At 40.9% G+C, this 26,071-nt stretch overlaps 1 protein-coding gene across 5 annotated transcripts in view; it reads left to right on the top strand.

Moving 5' to 3' along the window:
- The window catches only part of tmem260 (transmembrane protein 260), a 38,096-nt gene extending 12,983 nt beyond the window's left edge, over positions 1-25,113 (top strand). For 3 of the 5 annotated variants that reach the window (XM_024274174.2, XM_024274192.2, XM_036209961.1), the window contains 13 exons: positions 1,564-1,741; positions 1,826-1,939; positions 2,394-2,573; positions 2,681-2,721; positions 5,444-5,530; positions 7,582-7,690; positions 7,764-7,936; positions 8,937-9,108; positions 10,783-10,922; positions 11,394-11,570; positions 12,313-12,366; positions 12,634-12,718; positions 12,820-14,132. In XM_024274174.2, the coding sequence (XP_024129942.1) occupies positions 1,564-1,741; positions 1,826-1,939; positions 2,394-2,573; positions 2,681-2,721; positions 5,444-5,530; positions 7,582-7,690; positions 7,764-7,936; positions 8,937-9,108; positions 10,783-10,922; positions 11,394-11,570; positions 12,313-12,366; positions 12,634-12,718; positions 12,820-13,080 (1,771 nt within the window). In that variant the 3' untranslated portion in view covers positions 13,081-14,132. Of the gene's footprint in view, positions 1-1,563; positions 1,742-1,825; positions 1,940-2,393; positions 2,574-2,680; positions 2,722-5,443; positions 5,531-7,581; positions 7,691-7,763; positions 7,937-8,936; positions 9,109-10,782; positions 10,923-11,393; positions 11,571-12,312; positions 12,367-12,633; positions 12,719-12,819; positions 14,133-24,236 lie in introns of those variants that run through there. The other 2 variants (XM_036209960.1, XM_024274186.2) reach the window with 2 other exon arrangements.
- The last annotated feature ends 958 nt before the right edge of the window (positions 25,114-26,071 follow it).

Consider the following 26,071-nt stretch of genomic DNA (forward strand, 5'->3'; position numbering starts at 1 on the left):
TTTGGCTTTCATAGTGTCGAGGGTCAATTGGATAAAAGTCATGCAGTGTGTAAGTTATGTCACAGCAAACACAACATCCATCCATCCATCCATTTCCTTGACCGCTTTGTCCCTTTCGGGGTCGCGGGGGTGCCGGAGCCTATCCCGGCTACTGAAGGGCGAAGGCGGGGTACACCCAGGACAGGTCGCCAGTCTGTCGCAGGGCCTCAATCACACACCCATTCACTCTCACATTCACACCTAGGGGCAATTTAGAGCCACCAATTAACCTATGAAGCATGTTTTCGGACGGTGGGAGGAAGCCGGAGTCCCCGGTGAAAACCCACGCATGCACGGGGAGAACATGCGAACTCCACACAGAAAGGTCCCAGCCGGGAGTTGAACCAGGGCCTTCTCGCTGTGAGGCAAGAGCGCTAACCACTGCGCCACCGTGCAGCCCGCAAACACAACAAATTTGCAAAATCACAATCTGTGGCTCGCTAGAAACTATTTGTTCTGTTTGACATGAGTTAAAGAGCATTTCATTAAAGCTGGTCTAATGATAAAACGTAAAATTATTATATTTAAGGTTTTTGATTTCAAGGGAAATGTTTCCCTTTCGATGATGTGAAAGATTTTTTCCTTACAAAAAAAGCACTTTGGTTTAGAAAAGATATTGATCTAGTGTTTTGTAGTAAAGAGAAACATTTCTAAAAAAAATGCAGATCTGAGCACTGAAAATAGTTTAAAATCAAATTGTTGCCTCAAATCGAATTGTAAGTTTCTTCAAGATTTCCACAAATTAGTGAAATATTTATTGATATATCAAAATGGTTTTGTGGCAAATGTTTGTCTCAGTTATTCTTACAATGATAAAGATTTGCAGCTATTTCTGTGAATAATTTACAGCGCTCACACAATCGAGATTTTCCTCCTCCTCCTTTCTGTTCTCAATCTCACCTTCAGCCATTTCATCAATTTTGGTATCAAAATGTTCAGCTTGTTCAGGAAATTACTGCTTGTACTTTCGGTATTCATAAACTTTATAGTTTTTGAAATATGTATTAAACAATATGCCCCATAGGAAATTAATGGGAAATTGCTCAAATCCTTCAAAAACGTTGAAACTTGTGAATGTCTGCTTATATTTTCAGCTTGAAAACTTTAAAATGTTCACCAATTACTGGATTTTTTGGGTAATATGGAATTCATCTTTTATTTTAGCAACTTGCTATCTGTTTTTGGCTAATTTAGACATTTTTTCCAGGTTTTAGGCTAATATTTTAGCATTATTATCCTAGCTGTTTTGGCAAAGTTACTCATTTTTAAAGTTCTTTAGGAAAATTCAGAGTTTAGCTAATATGTTAGCATTATGCTGTTTTGGCAAAATCTGACATTTTTTTTTAGTTTTTTTTGGCTAATTTGCCATTCCAAGGGGAGTGTTTGGTGCTTCAAATTGTCAAGTAAACGTTAAGATCTTATTTTTAAGGTTCATTTAATTTGTTTGGTTTGCTTTATTGCAATATTCAGACTGCCTGTCACATCTCTTTTTCTAATTATCCTTCGTGTCTTGTGTTCCGTCAGGTTGGTGGGTCCGGGTCCTGGAGCCGTCCTGGCTGGAGGCGTGTTTGCTATGTCCAAGCTCAGCTGGCAGTGGTCTATGGTGGCTGAGGTTTTTACCCTCAACAACCTTTTTGTCGGCCTTCTCTTCTTCTTGACTGTCAGCTTCCACTGTGCCGAAACCCCCAGGCAGAGATGGAGGGTAAGCTCAGTGCAGCACATTCTTTGCCTTCCTCTCATTACTTCTCAGACATTGAACTCACAGGGCTGTGATGTTCTTTATTAGACTGCACAGTGGGGGGCACTTTGCTGTGGCTTGGGGCTCTGTAACCAGCACACCTTGGTGCTGTATGTGTTGGTTACAATTCCCTGGGTCATTTACCGACTCCACTCTCTTAAGGTAAGTCCTTAATCCTTATGAAAGGAAAAGAAGTAGAAATACGGTATAAAATGTGTATCATAATCGTAATAAATATGTTAATAAGTGTGGTTCCTCCAGTTTAAAAACAATTTCTGACAGAAATGAAAACATAAAGTGAATACTATTAGGTTTAGGACATAAAAATTGATAGCCAATGTTTAATAATATAACATAGAAAGTACAATATAATTAAAGACTCAGTAGGATGTCACAAGACGTTATTTTACAAATCTTGTAAAATCTCATATACATTACTAGCTTTTTGTTTGTGCTGAGCTTTTTGAAATAAAATTTCAGGAAGATTAGAAAATGTTTCTATTTTTGCACCTTTGTGATTTTTTTCCATTCAAACTAAATCCTTCAGCGAATTAAACAGAACTGCTCTTTCAGCTTTCTTTCTGATGTTTTCAGTTAGAAATGTATGTATTTCCAGGAGCTGTCTTTGAACGGCCTTGTGTATTTGGGGTTGTGTCTTCTTGCTGGCTTTTTGCCGTACATCTACTTGCCAATTTCGTCTCACCTCAACACGGCCCGCTGGAGCTGGGGGGACCAGACCACCATGTCTGGTCTGCTGACCCACCTGCTCAGAACGGAGTACGGCACCTTCAGTCTGGTATGTTGTATTTGCTTCTCTAAAGAATCATGTATCTTTAGAATTTCAAGTCAATATTTAATTGTTTTGCTCACTAATGTCTTTGCAATACTCTTATTTTTTGGCAGGCAAAGACGGAGAGTTCTGTGAACTTGACCACATTGCTAAAGTGAGTTTAAGAATGTTGATCACATCTTACATTAAAGTACAGACAGGTTCGGGGGTGCAGGGGGGTTTTGGTAATAGAGACAGTAAATCAGGGGTGGGCATACGTTATGACTCGTGGGCCACAAAAGGGTTCTAAAACTTGACAGATGGACCGCACCAGGACCAGATGCTTGAAGTGTTTTGGTAATCAACTTCATATAAGAAGGAAAACACATGAAATTTGGTCAAAAACATGATTTTTTTAATTGAAAAACAGTGTTTTTGTTGCTATTTTAGGGCCAATTGGTTGATGTATTTCAAGGAAAAACAAGCACTTAGAAAAATCCTGTTTGTTGTGTTGGAATGATTGGAAAATGACTCAAAAAACACAGACGTGTCAGAAGAACAAGTCTTTCAACACCTCATGAATGCAGAATAACTTTCTGCACCAAAACACAAGTCAGATTATTTGTGGTGCACCGTCTAAGGGGAGACACCAGAATTACAGGGAAACTAAAGCATTAATATGGATAATCAAGACAATTTATTCCAGGGTGACGGGCCAGATTAAAGGGTTTAACAGGCCCCATATGGCCGTAATTTGCCCACTAAATTATGATATAAGAGAAATAATGTTAAAAAAATCTAAGAATTTAAAGGTAAAATTGTTTTAAGAGGTTTTTGAGCTTTTTCACTAGCAAACATCTCTACAAACTTTAGAGATCTAGTATGTTTTCAGAAACATGCAGAAATAGCAACACTAGTATCCCTCTCTTGGGTGGAGAAACTGGACAGCAGGTTGATGACTTTAAGCTTCATATTTCCACGATGTCACAAAATCGCCATCATAGTTTCCCATCACGCAAGGTAAACCTATCACGAAAAAATACAAAATGTCAAATCTTCCCTCCATTACCAATCAAATGTAGCACTCACTTCTCTTCTTAATCTTTCTGCCATATTGAACCCTTCTTAATTGAATTGCGTTACAACAAAAAACTTTCTCTGGGCAACACAGCCTTAAACAAAGGTTCTACCCCTCAAAAATACACAAAAATTAAAACAAAGTACATGACATGAATTGTACAAAACAAACACTAATACTAACACTAATATTGTGACAGTTAAAACGAGAAAAACCTATTATAAGACCCTCAAGAGGCTCCTGCTTTTACATTTATTTAGGCCTAAAATTCTTCTTGAGATATATAGTATTTGTTTTATTTAAATGCCTGTTTTTTCATTTTCAAAGCTGTTGCTTTCAAATGATCACAAAGCAATCGAAATATAAATAAAGGAACAGCTACATAAAATATGATACTTTATGTAACATTTATTTGAGAAACTGTGACATAAACACTGATCCAGCGTCAAAAAATACTATTTTAATGCTTTTGAAGTGAAAAACTTCTCCGGAAAGAGTTGAAGGAGAAACTTTAGGTTTGGATCGCCTTGTGTTCTGAATTGCGAGTAATTCTCTTTTGATTTTGAGATTTAAAAAGGTAGAATTCCAAACCATCTGAACCTTTAAGATCTGCTCCAACTGCATCATCTTGACTAGGAGAGGAATGTTTTAAATAAAGCAACACCTGGCTGCAGATGTTATGATTCATTCAGCTTTGAATTGACATTTTAAGATGAATGAATGCTGTCTTTTTTAATTTAATTAAATTTTAATTGAGTCTACCCTGCATATACTGTGTCTATGCTGTATCTAATGATTTTATTGTTTATCAAATATATATTTGTTCTTCGAGTTGCTGAAAATCTTAGCAGAAAACATTTTTCAACTTTTTCCTTTTCCGGTTAAAGGGAGGTCAAAATCAAAGAAGAGCAAATATGGTTGTGAAGATGAAGGGCCCGGCCGCTCTTTACGCCGGTTCTGGTGGTTTACACAGGTTTTACTGAAGACATTCCAATCGGCTGTGTGAGCCAAGAGTCCTTTCCGCATCCCATCTCTCCTCTCCACAGCGGCTTTTGTTCTTGCCTTTCCACTCTCTCCCATCAAAGCAGGACTGAAGCTGCTAAGAGGGCCAAGTCGCTGTGTTCTGTTTCTCCAGCAGTTTTAAATGATCACTCAGCTCTGCTGTTTGAGCGTGACAAGCTGTGATGACAGACAGTGCAATCGCACTGGAGAAATTGTATTTTTCCACTCTTCCTGCCCCCCACCACTGAGTTTCCTCCTTGGCTCCCCACTTCCCGCCACCTCCACAGTCATCCTTCTCGCCGGTATCGTTCTCCAAGTGACGGGATGGGATAAGAACCCCCACCGCCAGACCCCCCTCTCTGCCAGTCACCCTTTCCCATCACCCCTGCTGCTTGATGGACGAGCACACCTTCGAGATGGGGACGAGAGGCGAACATGACAGGCATGTCGCGCTGGAGACATAAACCCAGTGGAGAAGCTGACACACACTCAGAGACACGCTTGTGAGCGCGCTCACACATAGTGTACATTGGGAGACACAGAGACTCAATAAGCTGTCAAATAAAGATGGGTATTAAGGAAGAGGCAGGAAACTATCTCTCTGCTTTGAGCAAGTGCCGCTTGACTGACAGGCGCTGTGAGAAGAGGACTGGGCCGTGGAGGGTGGATGACACAGTCATTTGTATCTGTCAGTCCGAATGAAAGGCGAAGCGTGCGGTCCAAGGAGTTTGTTTTGATCGGGAACGGAGAGCGTTTGATAATTACTGTCCTTGACTCCGCCATGTCCGTCACGTTACACGTGTGTTTGTGTGTGCAGGGCCCAGCTGGACCACTGCACAGCAGATCTTTCCCCTCCTGTTGTGGCGCTGGCAGGGATAGGCCTTCTCCTCTCATCGTGGGACAGGTAGGATGAAGAAGATGCCAACATGCAACGCACAAATCTCAGCACCCACTTCACCAAAAAAAAAAAAAAATCTAATCCCCTCCAGTGAAAGACAGGGAACAAAACCACTGACAAAATGCTGATCTTAGAGAAAGTGAACACAAAACAGCACTGAGGCATCCAGCTGTCAGGCTGTCATGGCGCTCCGCATTCAGATCAAGAGGGTTTGTTGTGTGTTTTGGATTTTTAAAAGCGCGTTTGTGTGCAGGAGTAAATCAGTGCTTGTACGCGGTGCTGTGAATCAGTAATTCATTTCAGCTGAGCCTTTGCTCAGGTCTGTGGGGTGGAGCTGATAAAGCTGGTGATGCCCCGGAGCCTTGCAGGGCAGCAGCCACCTCCAGCCCTCCACCCATGCTCTCCTTTCTGGAGTGGCTCTTTATTAAAGCAGAGAACGGAGTAGGGTCATACAATGTAATAACAAGCACAGTGTAGGTAGGTGTAGATTTATGTAATGCTTGTTGATTAAAAAAAAGACTTGTTATATAACAAATGGTTATTTTAATAAAGTTGGAAAGATATAAATTATTGATTTATCTGGAAAAGTTATACATAACATATATTTATAAAATCTCTAGCCAAATTATTTCACTCCAAATAATGATTAAAGAATCACTCCAGCTAATTTTTTATAGTAAAATCATTCTCCGTGGTCTTATAATTATGATTATACAGTGTTTAGCCAAAATAAAAAAAAAGGTGTCACTTTTTAAGGCATATTTCATATTCCTTTGTTTACAGTCTCCCACTAGCTTACAGCTCCTCACAACTCCAAGCTAACATTAGCGTAGCAAAATAAAAAAAATTAAAAATTGGCAAGCAAAATCTGAGCTCGCCAATAGATGGACGATTTTGAGCCAGATCACAGCTTAGAAGATGTATATGGATTTATTTGTCTGCCAGTGAATGCATTGGAAAGCATCAGGAGCTTGTGGCCCGCCCAGTGTATTTACACAAACCTGACCTTTTCCATTCCGCGGGTTTTCATCTGCTCCTGATCCATCACTATTTGGATAAAGAAATCCTCAGAAATGCAGTTTTAATCTTAAATTATTTTATACATGTCCTCCATCGTGAGAAAAATGTTACAAGAACATGTAAAACACCCCAAATTTTCATTGAAGTGAATCTTTAAAAAAAACGACGTTTTTTTTTAGTAAATGTATTTTAACCACAGACATTTTTGGTTTAACTCTCCTTCCGATCATCTTTGATCTATTTTCAAAGCATTTCCAGTGTTTAATTTTTTTTAAACTTTGATTATGCTGTTTCTAGCCAAAATCAAAAAAACTTGTCTTTTTAAGGACATAGTTTCTGCAGAGCGGCAGTAGGTTATTCAAAATTTGCCACTAACTTGTGGGCGGGACCATTGGCATGGAGTAACCCCCCCCCCCTTCCCGTGGCTGAGAACTCTGTTTACTCAGAAATGCAATTATAAGCTTAATTTTCTTTATTTACTGTGTATCCTCAATGATTTAAAAAATGCCACAAGAGCAACAAAAACATTATTTTAATTGGTGTTTTTTTTTTCTTATTACCTTTTGTTAAGTCATTAGTTCTTTTATTAATTGTTGTTGGTCAGTATAAATGAAAATGGGTCAAATTGGAGATAGAATTGGTAAACATTGAAAACCATCCAAACAAATTCCAGGAAATGAGTCAAGACCTGACCTCATCTTTAGGTAATAGTTACTTTTAATTGCTATAAAGGTGGAATATTCCTTTTTGAATATTTAAAGACATTTTCCAGTTGTGCTGTAATGAGTTTGTGATTCAGTGGTTGGCATTAACATGGGTATGAATCATTCTGCATTAGGAAATCAATCATACACCTCTGAGCTGGCTGGCACTCACAGGCTTGTGTTCTCCAATCCCCGAATTAATATTTGACAGTCTTAGCGTCATTGTGAAAGAGCACACTGGCTATGATTAGACTGAATAAAAGTTGAGGAAACCGCAGACTCATTCAGTATTTTTTTTTAAGCTTCATAATAACCGAGGTTCTGTTTTTGTAGGACGTGTCGTCCCATTTCGTGGCTCCTGGCGGCCATGCTGCTGATCTACTCCTTGTTTTTTTCATGGAGAGCCAACCTAGACATCAGCAGACCGTTACTGCTTGGAGTGGTAAATCTGTGCATTTGACAGACACTTTTCTTTTGAACCCTTTTTCAGTGTCGTGTTTCCTTTTGTTGGACAGGTTGAGCGTTTTTGGCTGCAGAGCGACGCTGCGGTGTGTGTGCTGGCGGGCATCGGCTTGAGCCGGACTCACTCTGAGCTGCAGAGGAGGGTGGGATACGAGAGGCTGTGGAGGACCGTAAGCTGGGTGTTCACTCTTACCTTGCTTGTGCAAATGGTGCACAACAACCACGGGTGAGCGTTGAGCATAACCACATTTTTTTTAAATCTAAATACGGTTAGTTGAGTAGTTTTGGACTTTTTGTGGTTAACAAATTGGTTTAACATTTTGAAATTTGATGTGTACTTGCAGGATTTTACAACTTGATGAAGAAAAAGTCATCAAGTCAGTCAGCATTGAAACTTTTTATTGATTTATTTTAGCATAGAGGAAAAGCCCTTACTGCTGCACTTCTGCTGCTGCTGATTTGTAGTTAAATGACTCTATTTAGCTTTGGCTGAGATGCAAATTCATCCTTGCAATATTCAAACTTGCAGACAATAAACGAACTAATTCTACAGCTGCAAAGATTTCAATCAGAGCAGGGATAATTATTGTTGCTGCATTGTGTTGCACTTCCACAAGCTATTAGTGATTCCAGGCTCTCATGGTGCTTCTCTCTCAGACTTTCCAGATTCTGCTCAGTCTTTGGTGCTGAATTTAACAGCATCCTCCTTTTGGAGAAAACTATCCAAATGTTTGATAAGAAAGAAGTTGTATTTAAGTTGAAATATGAACTCCCTCCTTCTGGTTCCTTTAAAGTTCCCCTGAGTCAACACGATTTTTTGTTGTGAACTCAGCGTGTCAGCTTTTTTGCTGCTAGCTGCATGGTGCGGGTGCAGGGAGGCACGGTTAGCACGTAAATTCAAGTTGCAGAGCTCAGTCTGATATGTTAGCTGTCCGAGAAGTCAGATTACACCAGCGGAGCACCGGGGAGCGCCAGACAGCCATCACGGCGGCTCTTTGATCAAGAGGAGAGCATGGCCTGCGCTGTCAAACCCATCATACCTGTCTCCTCAAGATTAGATAGGCAGCCGAGGAAGTGTGCAGAGGGGGCGGGTGGAGGGGAGGCTGATGAGTTAACGCCCAGAGCACCTTGAAAACAGGAGTAGAGACACACCGAATTGTACATAGTGGTAAACTCATATTTGATGATGCTGTACAGTAAGACCTCACTTGCTGCTGTGATTTCAGAGAGTGTGATCAGAGAAATAACATGGTGATCGAGCGCTTCGGCAGAGAGCTTCTGGCTTCTGTACCAAAGGACTCGCTCATCCTGACCAGAGGAGACCTGCCAGGAAACTCCATGCGTTACTTACACTACTGTGAGGGCTTGAGGCCGGATGTTCGCCTCGTTGACCAGGAGGTCAGACTCTCTTTTATACTCTATTAAACCACAAGTGTTTTCCTAAAAGAACCACTTCAGAACTATAGTTCACACTAAGTTTCCATTAGTTTTACAGACTTTAGAGTCCCACTCCGATCCCATTTTTAGTTTAAAAGTGTTACCAATAGTCTCTTAATTATAATTGTGTTGTTTTTAGCCAAAATTGTAAAAATGTAAAAAATGTTCTAAATACATGCGGCCAGTACTGAACTTTTTCCTTAGCTGCATAGACCCAGAGGAAGAGTTAAGGTTACGGTTAGGGTTAAACCACCAAATGGTTGTTAAAGCAGCTCGCTGCTCCTCCAGGGAATGGATCAAATGCAGAGAAGACATTTAACGTGACAGCTAATGGGACTTTAACTTTAAAAAGGTGCAGCCAACAACAAAATTCAGCCTTGAATGCACTTAGCGGACAATGCAGCAATGTGCATCTTGGCTGCACGTAAGACGTGTGGCCAACATGAATTTCCATCACTTTTTGTCCTGATCGCAGGTAAATATGTGCGAATAACATCAGCTATAAAAAAATATAGATATTTTTTGCTGCAGATGATGAGCCTTCTCCCACTTCCCATCATCCACTTGTTTACACTTTCTTCCATTAGCTTACAGCTCATCAAACCCCAACCTAACATTACTGGTGCAACAAAAATGCCGATCAATATTGGTGCTATTCAGGTGTACAGCTTTGAGCCAGATGGAAGCTCAGAGAAGGTAAACCAGTGGATTTAGTCGTCTTCAAGTGTATGCATTGGAATAGATTGGAGCAAAGAGCTCGTAGCCTGCTGATTGTAGCATCTGTGCTACTTCTTCAAGCTATTAAATCAGCTTTTAATGTCTGCTCCTAAATCAGAACAATTGGAATAAATACTTAGAAATGCAATTTTATGCTTAATTTTCCTTATACATGTCCTCCACAATGAGAAAAATGCCACAAGGATATGTTAAAAAACAATTTAATTTCATGAAAATAGTCTTTTTGTGTTTTTAACATGTTCTTGTAGCATTTCTCTCATACTAGAGGACCTGTGCAAAAATAATTTATGATTAAAACGGAGTATTTCTTAATTTTAATCTCATCGGATCAGAAAACCGGATGCTAGAAAAAGCTCAGACTATTGATGCAGCTACTGAAATGGGCGTGCCAAAGCCTCTTTTCTCCACTCTGCTCCCTCGCGAACCTCTCACGCTGTGGTGTGTGAGAAATCACGAGCCTTCAACGCTCATGTACTCATCCGAGCTAGCCTCTGTCTCAAAACTGTACGGCTGGATTAATCCAATATTTCTTGTTGTTATTTTTGCGCTAATGTTAGCTTGAGGCTACCAGTTTACGTGTGACGGGGTGGGGGAAGGGGGCGGGGTTGCTCCGAGTCAACAGTCCCAACCATAACCCAGAATTGCATTTCTAATGAGCTGGTGCCGCTGTGCATAAGTGTCTTAAAAAAACAACAAAGGCTTTTAGATTTTGTCTAAAAACTGCTCAATCATAATTAAAAGACTACAGAGAACAATTTTACAGAAAAAAAAACATGGTTGGAGTGGGACTTTAAATAAAATAAATAGACAAAAATCTCTTGAAAATATTTTTTTATTCCTTTAACATCTTCATCTCTTAATGTGATTAGATTAAATTCTTCTTTTTCCTCTGTACAGATGATGACATATCCGTGGTATGTGGCCAAGCTGTCGGCGCACCTCCCTGGGGTCCACTTTCCTGGCCACTGGTGGGATCCGGTCCAACACGAGGACAAAGACACCTTCAGTCTCGAGCAATTTTTGTCCCACAACACAAAGTGAGTGTCTGATAAAGCACGCGAGGGAATAAAGGGATCATCTGAACGGCTAAATGGAAGGATGTTAAACAGAGAGAAGGCGAGGGTGAGATGGGAGGCCAACAATGGTCCAAATGAACAAGTGGGTGATGTGACGAAGCAGAGATCAGTGGGATGGCCGGCGCGGCGGTGAATGCACGGAGAAGATAAGCCCACAGAACTGTCGAGTCCATAAAGGGAGTTTGATGAACTACAACAGTCGACTAATCTACTTGATTTGGTTAAAGAGTCTCTGGTGGACTCCCTCCTCTGTACTATCATGTCTACTCCCCCATGAGGAACTCACACCCAGAAACTGGATTTGAAACATACCAGGCCCACCAGGGGGCAGTGTTTGCCAGGCCAACATCCTCTGTGGGGCAACTGTGACCTGTGGGATTTTACCCTCAGGCGGAGGTTTTATTCACTTGTTGTGGTTTTTTTTTTCTATAGGAGGGATGTGTTCGCCTGCATCGGCCTGCCTGATGGAGACTTGAGCTGGGAACATAGTTTCGCTCGTTGGCCCTTTGGGGTTTGCGACCACTTGGTGCCCGTGCAGAGACCGTTCCACCCTGAACAGTGGGCTCAGCGCACTCAGAGCATCTACAAATGGACTGAACCTCACAACAGGTGCACCCCAAACACAAATTCTAGATAAAAATCATGTGTATTTTTTTGTATTAAATAATTAGAATGGCGTACCTTAAAAAAATATCTATTGGCCATACATCTGTGGTCTTTCGCTCTCAGACTCCACAAAGCTTTTGCAAGTGCGGCTGTACTCTATTTTTCCATGTTGCAATTCTGCTCTTTGTCAATTCAACTAGAGCAAGACATTAGGCCTTCAGCCATTTGAAATGAGACTGAAGATGAAAAATAATGAGTTTTTTATTGCGTTTTGTCAATAAACTGTGTCAAAAGTGGAATTAGTCAAAGCTTCGCATTCTGCTGCTGTTGCCAGCAGCCCTTCTTTCACTCAGATATCCACGGCTGAATACTGTGACATTATTTCCCGCACCCCCACGACAAGCGTGTCCGCAGATGCCCACAAGCCAAAATATTAGCTGGGAAACCTTTGCTAAAATATTATTTTGAAGAAGAGGTCAAGTTTTTTTTTTTGCAGTCAACAAAGTGAAAAGAGGCAGCCGTGCTTTAACTCCATGTCTAATGTGCCGGCTGGTATTGTTGCTCAGTCATTTAATGTTTATGCAGCAAACATTGGATTTTGGTGTATCAAAAGTTGCAAAGTTGGGTGGAACAATATATTCACATAAATAATTATTTAGAGTTAGCGGAACTGTGCAGAAGCCAGTGCCGGGAGCGGCTTTAGATAAAGCTATGTGCTTCTTCTTTTTTTTTCTTGTTCGAGCAGTTTCCATCCTGCATCTTGGGAGCGTGTCGCTAACGAGGAGATGTGGCAAGCCAGGTATGCTTAAAGCTTTTTACACGATGCAGGGAACGGGGGGAAGCTTCTATTTTGCTAGCATGCAGATAAAAGCTGCGTCATGATGCATGCTGGCAGGATAGAACATCTCCATAAACCAGTCTTGTGCGGTAGAGCATCTACATGTACATTCTATTTGGTGGCGGCATCTACATAAATCACTCCATCGGAGTGGTGCGTCTCGGAGTGCGGATCTGCATGGCTCATCCATCCAGGACTTAGCTCTGAGCCTGCGTGCTTTTGTTTCAGGATGAAAACAGCTTTCTTTCTGTTTGACCTGGCAGAAAGGATGGAGGGTGAAGCCAGGGCTCGCCTCTTTGAGTTATCGTACGCTGTAAGTTTTGACCTCGACTTAAACTGTAACCTTTCATGATGGGGCCGATAAACGTCCCACAAAGCATGTTGTTGTGTCATTTGTTTGTGTTTGCTGAGCAGCTGTACAGAGAGATCGTGGACGCCCACTCAAACTACCCTCCAAACTGGGACAAGAACCTGGCACTGGCGTGCGAGAGGCTGCTCCGTTCAGGTCAGCGGGGCCACAGTCCAGACAGCCTGCTGACCTGCAGCGCCCAGCACTTTAGTCTCTACTTAGAGAAGGAGCCCACTGATCCACAGGCGCCAGCCATACGCTCAGCCATCACTCACCTGCTCAAAGAGAAAGAGAGGCTCCGCCAAACCCGCACCAACACCCCATGAGACGGTTGGGGAAAACCTGAATGGAGCTGGAATATGAGCGGTTAGCAATTCACTTTTTTTGTATGGATTCAGACTTTTAAAAAGAAACTTTTTTGGAAAGGGAAACTAAACTCAAACACTGTGCCAAACTTCTTTTGATAAAAACTGACCACGCTTGACTCCAAGAAGTCCGCTGACCTCAATCAAGCCCCGTCTGCTCCTCATAAACTCAACCATTCAAATTCTTTATCTTCAGATCTCATTCTTTTTTTTTTTCTTCTTTCCTTCTCGTCCTCTGCTCTCAGAGCTTTAATGTGCTGATTATTTTGCCTTGGCCTCTGCTCTGCCTGTTTTTCTCACACAGGGATGGAAAGACTGAGATTGAGGGAAACCCAATTCAGAGGCAGAAATGGGGGATTAGAGCCGCTGTTTAATCTAGGACAGACTTGTGCTGTGCCAAGTAGTCCTCACTACACATTACCAGTGCTGCACTCCCATCCCTCTATCCCTCCATCAGCGGTCCGTTTAAATGTTTAAAACTAATGGACGCGATAAGTGTTTTTTTTTTCCTCTCTTACTTCCTAACAGGAGGGCTGTAATCCCTCACGGATTTAAATTAAATGTAAAATGTCACAATGCCAGGGACCCTTTTAGAGGTGTTTTTGTCTGTGTGTTGTTTTGATTTTTTTTTTTTTTTTTTTTTTGTGGACAAATGCCTAAATCTCCACCAAAGCTTTTTCCCTGCCACACTGGCGTTTGATAACCAGATTGGCACAATAAGACAAACAGATGCAAACTCCAGGGATGCATGTAGACGCAGAAAAAAAGGCTCAACTTTGAGGAAAAAGAGAGGTCAATTAAAAGTCTACAGTTTTCTAAGGATCTGACATACTTGATTTTTAGTTTTTATTTTCGGAGTTACTTGCTGAGTTACAAGTTTTAAAAACATGTCTTAAAACTAAGAAATAATATTCTTGAAGTTTAATATGTATTTCCTGTTGGCAGGATGAGTTTTATAAAACAATTAATGTTTACATCATTTAAGTTTCTAATAAATATTTTTTTAGAAAGTTTTTGGCCGTCCCTTTTGCATTTCCAATACTAAATAGAACAATGTTTGCTTTCTTGATGATTCTTTGTTTTTACTTTATTTTCCTCTTGTCAACCCTTTCACTTTTGTTTCTTTTCGTTACCCCTTCGTTTCGCCGTTTCACTGTTTCCAAGAGTCACTTGCCCACCCTAAATCAGCAAGCAGCCGAGGATTGTGGGAACCCATGGAATCGCCGTGACCGGGGATGCAGGCAGGAAGCCACGGCAACGCTGGAATGTGGGGCGTCTGAGGAGATAAGAGCCGCCAGCCCAGCCAGCGAGAGCAGAGGGATGCAGCGTGAGGGAGGGAGGGAGGCAGACTTGAGGAGGGTGAGACGGAAACACGGAGAGCAAAAAGTCTGTGAATGGGTATCCAGAAAACACAACACCAGGAACAGCCAGAGAGCAAGACAGAATGAGACTGAGAAAGAGGGGAGGGGGGACTTAAAGAGGGAGGGGGGGCACACTGGAGATGGGAAGCCAGCCTTATTCCTCTTTGCATTTCATTTACATCCCTGGCCGTATCGACCAATCGGATTGGGAGCAAAGCCCAGGGCTTAGGAGGGGAATAAAAAGACAAAATGCCTTTGCTGCTCTCATCCCTCTCTGATAATACCCCTTCTGTTTTTCTTTTCTCCTTTTCTCTCGTCTATAAGTAGATACTGTCCGAAATGCCAACAGAAAAGCGACACCTCCGCTTGCTGTGCATCTCAGATAGACCAAGCGAGAACCGGGGCTGAAAAGACAGCTTTAGTAACTGGGCCTATCTCCACTCCTCTCTCCTCTCTCTGGCTGGATGGAAGTGAGGAGAGGCGGAGGGAAGGGGGTGCGCCGGTTAGCGCTGGGGAAGAGAATGGAGGGTGTGAGAGGCATGAGGCTCTGTGCTGGCCACAGATTTAGCAGAATTTGACACTCTGAAAACTTTTTGCCTGCAGAGCCGCTTCCCGAGCACGAGAAACCTGTTTCAAGGGTGTTTACCGGGTGCCACCCTTCTTTGCTAAGGCTGCCAGATGATTGTGCAAAAACTCCACATATTTCACGCTGGCCGTGCTCCCTCCGTGCAAACATTTAAGTAGCCTTATCAATGTGTATTGGCTGCAATTAGACCCATTAACAGCAGACTGTGTTGACATGATTGACTTGTCTCAGGTTTCTGTTTGCTGCCACTCTTGAGTTTGAGACGATGTTTGTATGTGAGGCACAGTGTGTTTGCGGGTTTGTTAAGTTTGTTTGTACAGGTGTTTGCTGGCCTCTTCATTGTGTTACCGTTTGTGTTTAAGCTACTTTGCACCTGACAAAGGGTTTCCCCCCCCTATCTTTAAAAACTAGGGGTGTGTATCTTTCCCTCTCACATGATTTAATACGGATCTCGATACATGGTCCATGAATCGATACATAAAGGATTCAACTAACTTTTTTGCGATACGATACAGTCCGATATTTTTACCGAAAACACTAAAATCTAAAAATGTCTAATTCATATGGCATTTAAAGCTATTAATAATAATGCATGGCATTTGACAGATACATTTATTCAGGTATTGACTTGGACGAAGCAAGCTTATGATTAGACGTCTGTTTGTTGGCATTGCAAGTACATAAAAAAACAAAATCGGCAGAGAAACTACAGTTTTCTTCTTGCTTCTTGATTGATTTTATACCTTTTTACCAACATAATCTTGTTGTGGTTTTCAAATTATCCTGCAGTTGCCTGATCAATTTTCGGTATGTATCTATTTTTTTTTTACATCCCTAACAAATACTGCTGTTGATCCCACTGCCTGATTGATATTTCAATACGTAGCTAATATTTTTAACATCCGTATTAAAAAGCTACTCTGTTGAAAAGTGAATTATTGTGGTATTTTTCTGATGATGAAGGACATTGAAATTGAAACTTAAAATTGCATTTCTGAGTATTTATACTTAAATTATTTTATTTAATAATATAATTTTATTTAATAATTTAATTATTAGGAGCAGATGAAATATTCTGTTTGTAAAAGAGCTTGTTCGTGACAAAATATATTGATGCACTCTGATGCATCCACTTTTAGGAATCTAGACATATGTATGTTTTTGTTCTCTTCTTCTGCATTAGTATCTGGCTCAAAACTGTACGGCTGCATAGCTTTAATATTACTCCCTATTTTTTTATTTTTTATTTGCATCATTAATGTTAGGTTAGGGTTGAGATGGGGTGTAAGCTAGTTGGAGAGCGTGCAAACAAAGGGATGATGGGAAGTGACAGCAGGCTTACTGCGCACCAACAGAATTTCAAATGAACTTTAGCTGCTCTGCAGAAACAGTTGCTATGTCTGAATTCCCACCCTAATCCCTAACTACTAAAAAACGATAGATTTTAAATGCAATTCAGACACAATGCTCACTATTTTACTTTTGTTTTTCTAAGTGCTGGATATGTTACCAATTTGAAAATCAAATCTATACGAACATTTTACAAAGCTTGTTTGTGACTGCACTATACTCTGATGATGAAAATATGGATGGTTTGTTAAAAAATTACAATTGCTTTTTTTGCAAAAATTGTTTGACCGCAATGCATTGTGTTATATATTCCCTAATGTAGTCAGCATCGATGCATGCTAGTTTTTCGCAGAGACTTCTGGGAGATTTCTAGTGCACTCGATTTTGGAATTGTAGATTCGGACAGCATTAGAAAATGGCAAACCACCATATAGTGGGTAAGGAAGGAATTTGGACATAGCCTTTGTCCTAGAAAACAACAGTTCTAAAAAAATAGTTTTTGCTAAAAACTGATTAATCAGCATTAAAGATCAAAAGATGATTGTAGTGGATCTTTAAGGACTGTTTCATTGTTTTTTTGGTCGAGATGATTGAACTTTAGTATGTTTGGATCACTGCAGACATTCATTTCATTGAAAACAACTGCAGACTGAAAAGGTTATCTTCGCTTGTTCCATGCTACTGGAATGTAATAAAACTCACTTCAGAAGTCATAAACCCCACTAAACAATGTGGATTTGAGGCTTGATGAAAACCATATCTCTGGTTCTAGGATCACTGGTAATCTCCGGCCCAGGCCTCACGTACCTCCAGTGCCCTCCCTGGCTGGTAGATCACATTGTCCAGCTCCGTGAGCGCTCCCTTCTCCAGGGTACGGGGTGCTGATAGGATTTTGAAGGGTCTGGGCAAATGCATCTCTGTGGCCGACATTTCCGTTTTCCATGAACGTGCTGCAAAGTTAGCCTCTAATCTGCAAATTTGTCAATGCGGGAGAACTTGAAATTCTTTATAGCAAACTGAACCAAATCCACAAGTCCCCTTTGTTATCTTGTGTACACACATTTGTTTATTTGATATAGCGCCCCGCCACTACAGCTCCTCTGTATATCAAAGGCAGCCCTGCAGAGCATAATTGAAAATGGCTACCATGGAGAAAGGTCTCTCTCTGCTTTGACTGGGAGGAGGCAGGAAAAGCGTCGTTCTTCACTGCCTCCTTAGATCTATTTAAATAATTGAGGAGTAAACTGTCAAATTAGGCACCTTTATGGACACCCCTGGGCTCTCTTAGGGGTCCTTCACTTTTTTTTTCCTGGCACAAGAAAGTGCCACCAGGCACCAGGATATTATCTAGTGTGTGTGCTTTGACAGCGGAGGGGGAGGGATGGTTGTGGGCCAGGAGGGGTTTCGCCAATCAAGCAGGCCACACTTCCTCCCCCAGGTTCTAATTTTGTGCCACATTAAAGAGCTCGGCCTCCATTTAGGACGGAGAGAGGCGTTTTTCATAATTTGCCGGGTCTCTCGACTAGCTGGAGGTGCCTTTTTCTCCCTGCCTTCTCTCACTGCTCGTGAATGGAAGGCCCGAGGAGGAAGAGGGGAAATTCATTCGCCTCCTTTCAGCCAACCAGCTTCAGTTCTGCATAATGTTGCTGCTAGGTGTGTAGAGCAGCTAATATTTATCTCTTTAATAACTCCCTATTAGACCGGAGTATTATGGGCTGTAAAAAAACGGCTCTTTTGTCGACTCGGTACAAGAATAAGGGAGTGAATGTGACCAGATCAGAAAATAAAAATCAGAGATTTTACTTAAATGTATCTGAGCCAAAGTTGTGTTTCCTCTCGAGACGATGCTTTTTTTGTGTGTGTGAGCATCGATTCTTCTGTGATTGGTCACATAATTCACAGTCTCAGGGGGCATTTCATTGCTGACAGACAAGTTAATCTAAAATCCCCCAATTTACAAATGAAAATCCCACTATCCAATTGAGCTAATAGAGGGACTTCAATGGGATAATAAGATGTGGTGTAATACTGTGTAAAAGCCTGTAATGTTGTGTTGGTGTAAGAGCCTGTGTGACTGGCTGTTTGACTGTTTGCAGTGATTACGGGGGCCTGCGGGCCTGGCGGTGGCGGCGGCGGCGGCAGCTCTGTGGCTAGGACAGGGAGCTTCTCCCTGGGCGAGCTGATACGCCTGCCTGGCCCTGCTGCCGGAGCTGCGAGGGAACAGGTCGTCAGGAGGGAGAGCGCTTCCTGCGAGCTCGCCGTCTCCCAGCCGTTCCCGGTCTTGCTGGGTCTCTTACTGTTGTAGTGCTTGCAGATGTGCACAAACAAGGGAGGATTAAAGCAAAACGAATCTAAACAGACAAATGGAATTAGAGTGATGGGTGTCGGTGGGCTGGTTCACAGTGATAAACATAATGATACTCCATGTGTGTGTGAGTGCGAGTGTGTGTGTTCCTGTGTCTAGGGGATTATCAGTGGTTAGGTGTGTGGTGTGTATGGCTGGGTGACTGCTTCTGGGTGTGTTTGCCTATCTGTCTATGTTTTTGTAATTATGCGTGTGTATATTTACTCTTTCTAGTTGTGTGTGATAAATGAGTTATTCCATACAGCCTCACAAAAACGACATTTTCTGCCCTCTGCATGAATGAGAATATGCGGTTTTTCTAAGGTTTGTCTCTTTTCTCAACTGTAGTTTTGTTCGGCTGCCTGTTACAACTGTGCTTGTGTGTGTGCGCACTGTGGGTCTGAGTGTTAATGTGTTGAGGGGGGGTCAAGAGTGTAGAAGAACCAGCAGGGAGGCAAGTGATCAACAGTCTGGGGCTTCCCTGCAGAGGGGCTCTGGGATTAGGGCTAAAACCCTGCACTGCCAGATGGGCACAAGGATCCTGAACATCGCACATCAGCACCTTTTGGACTCTGTTCCTCCTCCTGCCAGCCAAGATGCCAAGTTTCATTAAATTATGACCATACTTTCATTTTACTCTGATCATCTTTTAATCTGTACTAAAGCATTCCCAGTGGTCTTTTAATTGTGATTATGCAGTTTCTTGGTAAAAATTTAAAAAACTGTGTTGTTTTTCTAGATTATAGTTTATCTAGTAGAATTTGCCTCTGAAATGTGGGCAGGACTATTGGCACAGAGCAACCCCGTTCCTAGTTCCTGTTTACACACTCTCCAACTAGCTTTCAGCCCCAAACCTAGCATTATCACCAGAAATTCACCTCTAAGTTGTGGGCAGGGCTGTTGGCGTGGAGTAAGCCTTCCCTCACTTCCCATCATCCCTTTGACTACACACTCTCCCACTAGCTTACAGCTCCTCACAACCCCAACCTAACATTTGTGGTGCAACAGAAATGCCGAACAATATTAGAGCTATCCAGTCATACAGTTTTGGCCAGAAGAGGAAAACAAAGACGTTCATTGATCTAGTCGTCTACAAGTGGATGCATTTTTTTACTCATGTAAGGTTTTATCAAGAACATGATGTATTGCACATTGACACAATACTTGGGACATCCACAATTCTTATAGTTTTTATCTCCTTTTGTGAATATGGACAGAAAACAATCCCACTTTTTAAGGAAAATAAACACAAAGTAATAGCAAACAATGTCACAGTTAAATACAATAAGATTGTACAGTGGTTTACTAAGGATCCAGTTGAAGTTTGGTCGTAATGATGCTCTAAGTTCTCTACAGGGTTTCCATTGTTTGTCATAAGTGTCCAATTCAGAGTATGACCATTTCTCTGTTCTCCTGAATGACATTCACCCAGTCATCAGCAGTAGGAACAGCATCAATTAGCCATCTTCTTGTAATGCTCTTTATTTTTCCCAGTAATCAACACAATAATATTATGCATGCACTTTTTATTACAATCTACAAGGTTAGCTGGTCTTTTCCTGAGATAGAGGGCCTTTGTACATGTGCAGCAAGACTGTACCCACTAATTTTTCAATTGTTTTCCTAAGTTGAAGCCAAAACAATGAAAGTTTCGGGTATGCACTGAAAATGTGGTAATGCCCAGCCCACTCAGTCCCACATTTTCTCTAACAGAAGGTATCCCTTCCTCGGGAGGATCTTTTTCCAAACATTTTTTTTAACCACTCCTCATTTGTAATGATTTGAATAAATAAAAGTACTCAAAAATGCAATATTGAGCTTAACTTTCTTTAATATGTCCTCCAGCATCACAAGAAAGCCACAAGAACATGTTTAAAAGCACAATTTGAATCAGATTGGGTCTTTAAATGTGTCTTTCTTCACACAAACATGTGTAGTGTCAGCCAGCATCATTTAACCTGCAACTGGTTAACCAAATACTGTTTGTTGCTCTTCAAAGTGTTCACTAATGAACACCATGGCCAGTCAGCAGGTTCTGGGGTATCACCAATGAAACTGGCAGGATGTTTTGATGTGCTCTATTTCAGAGCCACAGGCAACCCTGACATGATAAAGTGTGTGCATGTTTGTGTGTGAAGGTGGCTCGGGCGTCAACAGAAGGCTGATTGCTTCTTGCTCGACCGTTATCTCACTCTATCTTGTGGTATACACTCATGTTAGTCATCAGCTCATGACTTTCTATACTTGTTGAAGCATCCAGGTGCCACTTCAGTCGCATGCACTTGGGTATTTATGTTAAAAGAGGCTTGGAATGTCACCATGGCAACCAATTGTTGCCTGTTACCATGTCTTAAAGACCCACCTCCAATGCAAATTGTGTTTTTACTATGTTTCTGATGATGGAGGACATATATATGGAAAATTAAGATCAAAATTGCATTTCTGGGTATTTTTTTTAATAGAAATCGTGAATCAGGAGTATATGAACAAGCGCTGTTTGAAAAAGAGCGTATTTGGGACGTAGAAAATATGTACAAATATGTGATCTGAGCTCTCAACAATGGAAAGGAAAAGGATGGGTGCAGTTACTCCTTTCCCCCATACAACTTAGAGTTGATTTTCTGATGAACTTCGGCCAATCTGCTGAGATTATGCACAAAAAGCAGCACAATTTTTTTAATTTAGGCAAAAACCAGTATAAAAATAAATGAAAGAGCACTGGGAACGCTGTTAAAAGAGCTTAAAAATGTAATATATAAGTTAAAACTGATTATTTTTTATTTTGTTGCGATATATTTTTAATACTTTAACATGTCTTGTCATACAGGCCCTTTACCTCCCCTGATGTTCTTGTGTTAAAATACCGTCATTTGCAGAGTCAATCTACTGTAGTTCTTCGAGCCCACCTGGATCTATTATCCACTTGTTCCCCAGCATGACTTAGAAAATCATCTCAGTATTACTAGAAAGGAGATTACAGAAGACAAATTTACAAACAAGTGAAAGATTACAGGCTGTGAACATGTTTCAGTCTAATGCCCTTTCAACAAGCAGTGCTTAGCACAATGCTTCTCCCTCCCCAAGCTAAATTTGGATTTTCCCTCTGATGTGAAGGCCTGCCGGCCAACGATGCCTTCCACCAAGAGCACAACCTCTGGAATGACTCCGTTCCACATGGATGGCCTGTCTCCTCTGCCGGTATTAGTTAGGCTTTGGAGTTCGAGTGACTACGGGGTTTAAACACGGATTTTTTTTTTTAAAGGGGGGAAGAAAGACTCTCTGTTGTTCTTGAAAAGCTGTGTTTATCCAGGATTAGAGACACCAACATGTTAATAATTGTTTCTCACAGAACTGCAAAGAAGCACTTTCCTGTAATCCCCTAATCAGGCATTACACCTCTGAGCGAAGCCACAACGCAGGCGCGCCGTGTGTGTGACGCAGCACGCTCTCAGCCAGTGACACGCACATCTGCTGCTGCACCACGCCCACTGCAATACGTTTACATGCACGTTATCTGTTTCCATTGATTTTTTATTTTTTTGATTAAGCTTTAAGACTTTTGTGGCAGTAAAAGTAAATGTTCTGGTTTATACCACTTAAGATGCTGAGTTAGAAGTATTTTTCATTAACTTATAGGTAAAAGAAATTGCATTTATTTTTAAGCCACCACCATCCATGTTTAGATTTTCCTATCTTTAGATCCTCCATTTATGATAAATTTAAGATTTTTGTTAGAATAAAATAACAAATACAGTTACATTTTATATAATTTAATAAAATGAATTAAGAACCTTTCTATGAGTTCAAGTTGATTTTTGTGTTATATGGCTTTTCAGGTGATGCTTTAAAATATAAAATTTCTGAAAACTCCATGTGAAGCTTAAAGTTATTCATACTTTGTTGTTAGTTTTTAGGTCACATGTTGGCTGTCTTACTTTCAGGGTCATACGTTCTTCATGCTGTGAAGATGACAGATCCATAATTAGTTTTCATTAACTCTTACTCTTATTACTAATTAAACTCCTACTTTTTAATCAAACTCCCATTTTTTAACAAGCTAATTCAATTTCCTGAAGTTTTGTTAAACTATCTGGTGGTTACTGCTCCATTCTTCAGTTATATTCTGAAACTTTCATTTCTATCACTTGCAGTTTGACTGTCAATGATGCAGTGATGAGGGTTTGAATATGCTAAACCTGAGAGTTAACTTAGCTGGCTCCAAATAAACACTTATCTTAAACTATATCTCTGAAGTGTTCTAAAAAAAAAGTTAAAAAGTGATGATGGATCAAATACTGAAACTAAATGAGAATGCACTTTATTTAGGATTTAAAGTCCCATTTTGATCATCTTTTGATCTATTGTTAAAGTGTTCCCAGTGGAATTTTAGTTATGATTATTTTGTTTTTAGACAAAAAAAACATGAATAATTTTCTAGAACATATGTTTCTGCATAGTGGGAAGAGTTCATTAGAAATTCACCTCTGAGTTGTAGGCAAAGTAAACCTGCCTGTGCTGCTCGGGTTCTCACAAGGACCAAGAAAGTAGACCACATCAGTCCAGTTCTGAGGTCTTTACACTGGTTACCTGTCTGTCAGAGGATAGACTTTAAAGTTCTGTTACTGGTTTATAAAGCTTTGAAGGGTTTAGCACCAAAATACATGACTGACCTCCTGACCCAGTATGTACCACCAGACCTCTGCGGTCATCTGGATCACGTTTTTTTATCAGTTCCTAGAGTCAGAACTAAACATGGAGAAGCTGCATTCAGCTTCTATGCACCACAGATCTGGAACAGACTTCCAGAAAACATTAGATCTGCTAAAACACTCAGTGTATTTAAATCCAGGTTAAAGACGCACCTGTTCTCAGCTGCACTGAATAATATTTATTCAAAAGTTTACATCTGCACTGTATATCTATGCTTGTTTTAAATTAAGTTTCATTCATTTTTTAATGATCACAGCTTTACAATTTCTCTTGATTGTTTCTTTTAATGTCAATGCTGCTATTATGATAAATAAAAATAAACTTCTTTTGCATGAATAAAACATATATATATAAAGATAAAATACCCTTTTTTTCAAATATGAAACAATTTCTAACTTTTGGCAGAGGTTCACATGAATTCCTTTCAAAATAAAAGACACCTTGTGTAATATAGCATCAGCTAAATGTTGCCAATGTAGTAGGAGGTAGTGTAATGCCAGCAGTGCTTTAAAAAAAAAAGAAAAAAAAAAGCTGAACCCAACTCAAAAAATAAGTTGGAGACAATTGTGACTTTCACTGTATTTCTCAACCCATAAATATTGTTCAAAAATAGGAAATCATTTCATAATCCAGTTTGCCTTAGTTATGGTTGTGCTTTCTGGCATCCAATTGATTTTCCGTGATGCACAAAAATCTAATGTCTAAAATGTTTTAGCTCAGTACTGTTAGTTTTTAAAAACTAAAAACTGTATTTTTCTTTAACCAGAGAGCCGCCGTGGAGAGGTGAAAGAGCCCCAGGTTCCAGACCCCTGTGCTATACATACAAACGTGAATTGGTCTGCCTTCCCTACAAGCTTTTTCCATTTGTCCGCTCTTGGTTCACACCGATTTGAATAAAGAAATACTCGGAAAAGCAATTTTAAGCTTAATTTTCTTCATATATGTCCATCATGTGATAAGATGTCTCAAAAACACCAAAATCAATTTTTATTGGAGTGGATCTTTCAAAAACTTAACCCCATCAGCAAAACATGTTAGAATTATGGTCTGGGCCTGTTCTCACCCCCTTTTTAAATACATTTTTCAAATGTGTGTGTTTGGAGTTCAATAAACTTGACAGCTCAATCTTTTCTTTTTTGCTTGTTGCCCTCTGCAGTGCCGGTCTCCTTTGCAGGACCCAGTTGGAGAGTGCGATGAGAGAATCGACAGGGACTAACCTGGGGAATTTAATTAGCGGGCCTGTCGTTTCTGCACTTAACATTTCAATCTCCCCGGGCTGGCTGGCGGCGCTGGAGCTGGATCTGTGTCGGCTGTCAGCTTGAGAGGGAGGAAAGCAAGCTTTGAAGGAAGAGGGGGGGTTGTAGAGTTCAGAGGCAAGACACGTGTTTGACAAACACAGATTAGTCCATCATCCATCATGGTGGAGTGTGGTGGAGGTGGTGGGAGGTAATAGTGGGGAAGGCAAAATAAAAATATTGACAATTATTTTATCTTTAAGCCACAATGATAATCAAATCCATTTTAAATGAAGCATTCATACACCTAATACTTATTTATATATATTTCTATGATATCATGTCAACTAAAATGCTTTAAAAATCCAAAAATCTGGCAGATTAAATGTTTTTGCTCAATTGTTTAAATCTTTAGGCTTTTTAAATTATTATTAAAAATGAGAAAACAAAAATGTTCAGTTTTTAGTTTTGTTCCTAGTTCTAAAATTTAAAATTATGAATTAATTTAAATTTTTATTGGATTTAAACATCTGGCCAAACTGTTATTGACCCAAAGGTGATGCCAGGACAGTGGTATTGCTGGGTAACAATACTGAGGTAATCACTATTGAATCCAAAGCCACACTGTTGCATTATAATCCTGATGCTAAACTCCCCCATTACCCCATCTGGGACTCCATAACAGCCCACTCCCCCCCACACACCCTAAACACACGCACGCAAAGCAACTGTGGTCTTAAGTGTTGTCTGTCCCATTAGTGCCTGCCCGGAGGGGTGGTGGGTAGGGGGGGGAGAATCATGTTCTGCAAATTAAAAAAGCTGCTGCAGGAATGTCTCCAGGTCCCACAGGAACCCCCCGTCTCTCCTCCAGCGCTGACCCACCGGTCACCTGTGAATCCCCTGTTTGTATTCCACGCGCACACCCAGCCCCGGGGAGCGGCCCCGCACGCCTCCTGCGGGACCGGCTGATAATTCAAGTCAAACACGGCGTCCCCGCTTGTTTGACACCCATTTAAAGCGTTTCAATCACATGTGTTTGCCACAGTCCACTGCATAGCCTCAGAGTGCGGCCCGTGTCACACTCTCTCAAAGACTCAATCAATTCTGTTTGATCAGGTCTCACACGCCCAAGCAATTGATCTTCCTGTGATCAACATGGTATATATATTTATTTCCAGACACTGATTTTAATAAAAGTAGGTTGGGAACTTGCCCCCCTCCCCACCCCATTCCTCCTCCCTTTCTTCCCAGCATGCTCCCTCCTTGTTGTGGGCTGAGCAGTGTCAGTGTGCCACTAATTAAAGAGCCTTCAGGAGCTGTGGAGCATACTCGTTAATGAACTTCAGCATCCTTACTGTCCGTGGAG

The sequence above is a fragment of the Oryzias melastigma genome, linkage group LG22 (genome assembly GCF_002922805.2).
Source record: "Oryzias melastigma strain HK-1 linkage group LG22, ASM292280v2, whole genome shotgun sequence".
Taxonomy (NCBI): Eukaryota; Metazoa; Chordata; class Actinopteri; order Beloniformes; family Adrianichthyidae; genus Oryzias; species Oryzias melastigma.